Source organism: Pygoscelis adeliae, unplaced genomic scaffold (genome assembly GCF_000699105.1).
Source record: "Pygoscelis adeliae isolate BGI_AS28 unplaced genomic scaffold, ASM69910v1 Scaffold21, whole genome shotgun sequence".
In the NCBI taxonomy this organism is placed as follows: Eukaryota; Metazoa; Chordata; class Aves; order Sphenisciformes; family Spheniscidae; genus Pygoscelis; species Pygoscelis adeliae.
In genome coordinates, this window is record NW_008824243.1 from 8,586,482 (window position 1) to 8,590,856 (window position 4,375).

General features: G+C 45.7%; 1 protein-coding gene across 3 annotated transcripts in view; it reads right to left on the reverse strand.

Annotated features, from left to right (window-relative positions):
* Nucleotides 1-4,375, reverse strand: part of CHD2 (chromodomain helicase DNA binding protein 2) — a 57,750-nt gene that overhangs the window by 24,191 nt on the left and 29,184 nt on the right. For all 3 annotated transcript variants that reach the window (XR_664071.1, XM_009335176.1, XM_009335175.1), the window contains 6 exons: nucleotides 3,718-3,818; nucleotides 2,995-3,039; nucleotides 2,662-2,837; nucleotides 1,856-1,980; nucleotides 1,014-1,230; nucleotides 296-385 (listed from right to left, as the gene is read on the reverse strand). Coding sequence is in view for 2 of the 3 variants with exons in the window: in XM_009335176.1 (XP_009333451.1) it covers nucleotides 296-385; nucleotides 1,014-1,230; nucleotides 1,856-1,980; nucleotides 2,662-2,837; nucleotides 2,995-3,039; nucleotides 3,718-3,818 (754 nt within the window). In the remaining variant the exon portion in view is untranslated. The remainder of the gene's footprint in view (nucleotides 1-295; nucleotides 386-1,013; nucleotides 1,231-1,855; nucleotides 1,981-2,661; nucleotides 2,838-2,994; nucleotides 3,040-3,717; nucleotides 3,819-4,375) is intronic.

Consider the following 4,375-nt stretch of genomic DNA (forward strand, 5'->3'; position numbering starts at 1 on the left):
TTCAGTGTAACATTTTGTCCTCTTAACTAGCCTAAACTAAACCAGGTAAAATCCAACTACTGCCCTGCCTGGTGTCTTACAAGTATAAAGAATAACACAAGTGCCACAGTACAAGAGTGAAGACACTGCAATGGGTGTCCCACATTCCCTCTGCATTACTGGCAAGCAAAAGCAAATAGTAGCTGTACGTTCTCCATCACCACAGAGGAAAGAGGTGAAACCCACCAGTTGGGGGCTGGCTTCCCCCTTTGCGAGAGAAAGTCTAAATAAAAAAAATCCTTGGACCATTACCCACCTTATCCTTGAGGAGGATCTCGTATGTTGTGATAAGTGCATTGAATTTCAACCTTTTAGACTGAGAGTGGATCCACTCATATTCACGTATCTGTGAGAGGAGACAAATGTTAACTTCAACCAATCTTATCGAAAGGAAAGAGTTAAATACTATAGCCAGAGACTCCAACCAAGTCCAAAACCCCTGCTGTTCAAGGTGCCGTTTGCTGAGCTCAGGGTGCCCGAGGAGCAGCTTGTTGTAGTGCACACGTGGTTCAACTGCCCTTGCACCGGTAACAAAATAAGGTCAAAACAACTTGCTGTTGTGACATTACCCCTCATCTGCCAAATGAATGCATCATCTCACTGGTGACACCACTAGACTCAACATTTGTGTGCTTCGTTGCCTGAATAATTCAGAACATAGGAGGCAAGCACTTTTACACTGCTATACTCCTTACTGCAGCATGTTTCAGCTCAGTGCAGTAGTGGTTTCCAGACCCTCTGAGGGAAGCCGGTACTCCTGTGCTCACTCTAAGAGAGGAAGTAAGGCAGAAAAGTCCCTGCAGCAGTGGATTATACCCAAGTGCTCAGCTCCACCAGCTCTAGCTGCCTGCAGTACTGCCAGGACTATCCGTCAGCCTCTCCAGCAGAATGTGTCTCACACGTTACACAGAAGCTGCTGCTTTGCACCCAGTGTTTCTACCCAACCCCACATCCTTTGCTTTCTGATTACACACCATGTTCCTGCTCATAAGGTCTCCGATGTAAACCACCACATTTATCTCGGGTGCCCACACTTCAAACTCTCTCTGCCACGAGGTTAGAGTCGACAAGGGCACCACCACCAGGAAAGGGCCATACAGCTGGTGCTGGTGGAAGAGGTACGACAAGAATGATATCGTCTGAATCGTCTTGCCCAGGCCCATTTCATCAGCCAGGATCACGCTGTTGTTCCTGAAAAGGAAGAGAACAAACATAAATCCTGTCTGAGTGCGTGTTTCTGCCACTACTAATTTACTGTGCACCAGCATGAATAGCAATCCACGACAGGGACAGAAAGGGGGCAGTGCAAAAACATTTATCTGAACACTTCCAAGTGGATCCCAGGGACATCCAGACTGTACGAAGCACAACTTGTAAAAAGGAACAGGCTATGATTACTCCAAACTGGCAAGCAAGGACAAAGGCAAAAGGAGAGGGGAGTCAGTAGCCTAATTTTAGAAGTACACCTCTCAAAGACTTCAACAAGTGTGTAAGCATGCCAAGCCAGAAACCTTTTTTTTCAGTTAGGGCAATGGAAAATTAGGGCTGACATGCACTAGGCTCACACAGCAGCCAAGTCCAGCACATGAACAGGCCCAGACAGGGAAAATGCTTTTTGTTTTCGCACAAGGTTTCTTAAGTTCATGCTCTAGATAGTTCCTGCTTGCGGTGTCTGCAATGCAGCTGGGCATGATAACATTTGAAATCCTTCAAGCTGCAGAAGCAGGACAGGTAAAGGCCTCACTTGAAAACAAGAGGGTCAGATCCTACTGGGACAAAAATCAGGAGACAAAACAAACACCACATAGCATCGTACTTGCACCACGAGTGAGCGAGCCAGTTGAGGCCCTCCAGCTGGTAATCTCGCAGCTCCAGGTTCTCACCACCAATGTAAGAAGGTTGTTTCTTCAAGGCAACGAACCTCGGTCTCTGCTTCAATACCTGGAAAAGAAGATGCTGTAAGCCCACTGAAGAAAAAGACAAAGTAAGGTTGAAAATTCAGCAATGAGTGTATATCTGTTCATTGGTTAAAGTCCAACCACATTTTCCTAGCGCGTGCTTACAACTGCAGTTCAGAAAACCACTCCACAGCGTTATGTGTTGCCTGCTGTCCTCTGGGTCTGATGACCAGGGCTGTGAGTCCCCCCCAAGAGTGCAGTAAGCTGTACGTAATGCACACTAGATGGAATAAGCTCCACTTTCTTCTTTGTTCTCTTTTTTTTCCTCCCATTATCTCTGTCCCTCTCCTCCACTGTATCAGCATCTTGCAGGTTTTCTCTTTTCCCAGAAAAAAGTGTGCTCTTTTTTCATCCAGTTGATACTAAAACTTTGCATTTCTGCAGCAGCTCCTTCTGAGGAGGAAGCACTTTGCAGGGATTAATTAAGCCTCCCACTCCCCAGGGCGACATGATGTTCTCACTTGTGCACACAGTAAATGAAGCCAAAAGGGGGTTCACATCCCTGCCTAAAGTACAAGAGCAGCAAACAACCATTCAAACACCGGTGGGAGAATGGGAAAATGTTCTCTGACATTTGTCCTGACAAAACTTCACATTCCCACTGCTTGCGGCATCACCCAGCCTGCAGAAACCCAGCAACAGGAGATAAGAGAAGCAAGCAAACCTTGCAGTCCCGGGTAGGAATCGTTTTGGAGTTGTTACGATTGTTGAAGCTGTCAATGCAGTTCTGAAATTTCTTGCTTATCAGAGCCTCATCTTCCCAGCTGCACTCAGCATAGGGCAGCCCCATCCATTTACACAGGTATTCAGGGTCATTCGAGGATGTTTTGCGATTGTTTGCTGCAAAATATGCAAAGAAGCCCAAACCTCAGCAATCGTGGTTCTGTGGCTGAACCACAAGCGTGGTTCACAGGGGCAGTCTGAACCACCCATACAACCACAAGACAGGTCTCAGCTAGTAGAAAAAGTTTAGAGGGACCAAAAAATGCTCCTTTACCTGGGAAATCTGAATGTCCCGTTGTGGACTTGCTGGTCTTCACAGCTGTGTTTGGAGACAGAAGGGAAAGAAGGGCTTGGAGTGCTGGCAGCCAGCAGAGGGAGCAGGGCAGGCAGGCTGTCACTGCCACACACCCCATGCATTTTTATTGGAATTGTATTGGAAATAGGTTAAACAGTTCTCCAAGCCAGTTCCCGAAGTGACTGGATGCCGGCACCTCTGACTGACATGACTGATAATACTGAAGTGCTCAGTAAGTCCTGTTTTTATTTTTAATAAGTAATCATGAAAATCTAACCCCTGAGCTGCCTTGCAGCCTAACCACACCCTCAACCCACAACATCAGGGAAAGTGGCCCTCACAAAAGCCAGGCCTGTACTGCTGCTTTGGATGCAAACACCTTGCATCTAAAGGGTGGAAGTCAAAGAACTCCACCAGCAGCAGCAACTTCAGTATCTCCTTGGAAACTAGTGTACCATCCCATGCTCCAGGCAAGGAGAGTGATTGACTTGTATTGCTTGTAAATACAAATCCGTAAACATGGATTTCTACTTTTCAAATCCCTGAATTTCACACACTGAAATACACTTAACACCAGTTCTATTCTCAGAGATACTGGAGGGCAGGGAAGAAGAGAGTGCTGCACACTCATTCTGCTGTCGCTAGAGACTAAAGTTCCCACGTCTTTCTTCACCCCTTTACAAAAGTGTTGAGTTCACTTACCGATTACTCTCTCCACTATTTGATACTGTTTGTTCAGCTCTGAAGCTAGCTCTTGTTGGCAGTTGAAATATTCCACATCTTCAGGTGATACCTTGCCCAGCCTAGATGCAAAAAAAAAGCAAAAATAAAAAAAACTATAATGTTTCTGTCATAATGCTCATAGAGGCCACATACAGAAATTCTACTTTCCTATATGGTTCTGTCATTCAGACAAGTCACTGAAGCAGACTACTGCTTATATGACGTTTCTTGAAGCTTCCTATAATTATAAACCATTACTGAGAAGCAAATGTCATAGATGTTCATACTGTCTCCCTGTTAAATGATGCCTTATTCTGCTGCAAGAATCTGTCTCAAAACCAGAATCAAACAGAGATGGAGGCTGCTACTCCAGCTTTATCACCTTGGAAACACACCGTAGCTCCCCTTATAGTTCCTGGGGAGGTCAGACATAAACTGATGCAAAAACTTGCATACAGACAAGCCCATAATTAACAAGGGTTAATAAGGCTGCAAGCCCTCATGTCACCTCCTGGGCCAGGTGAATCTGTGCAGCATTTATTTGTTATCAGCTACCCCAATTCTTAAGCCTGGGAAGTGGCAATATTGTGGAGTTCATGCCTCTTCCTCTCTCTTTCAACACCATGGCCACAGACAT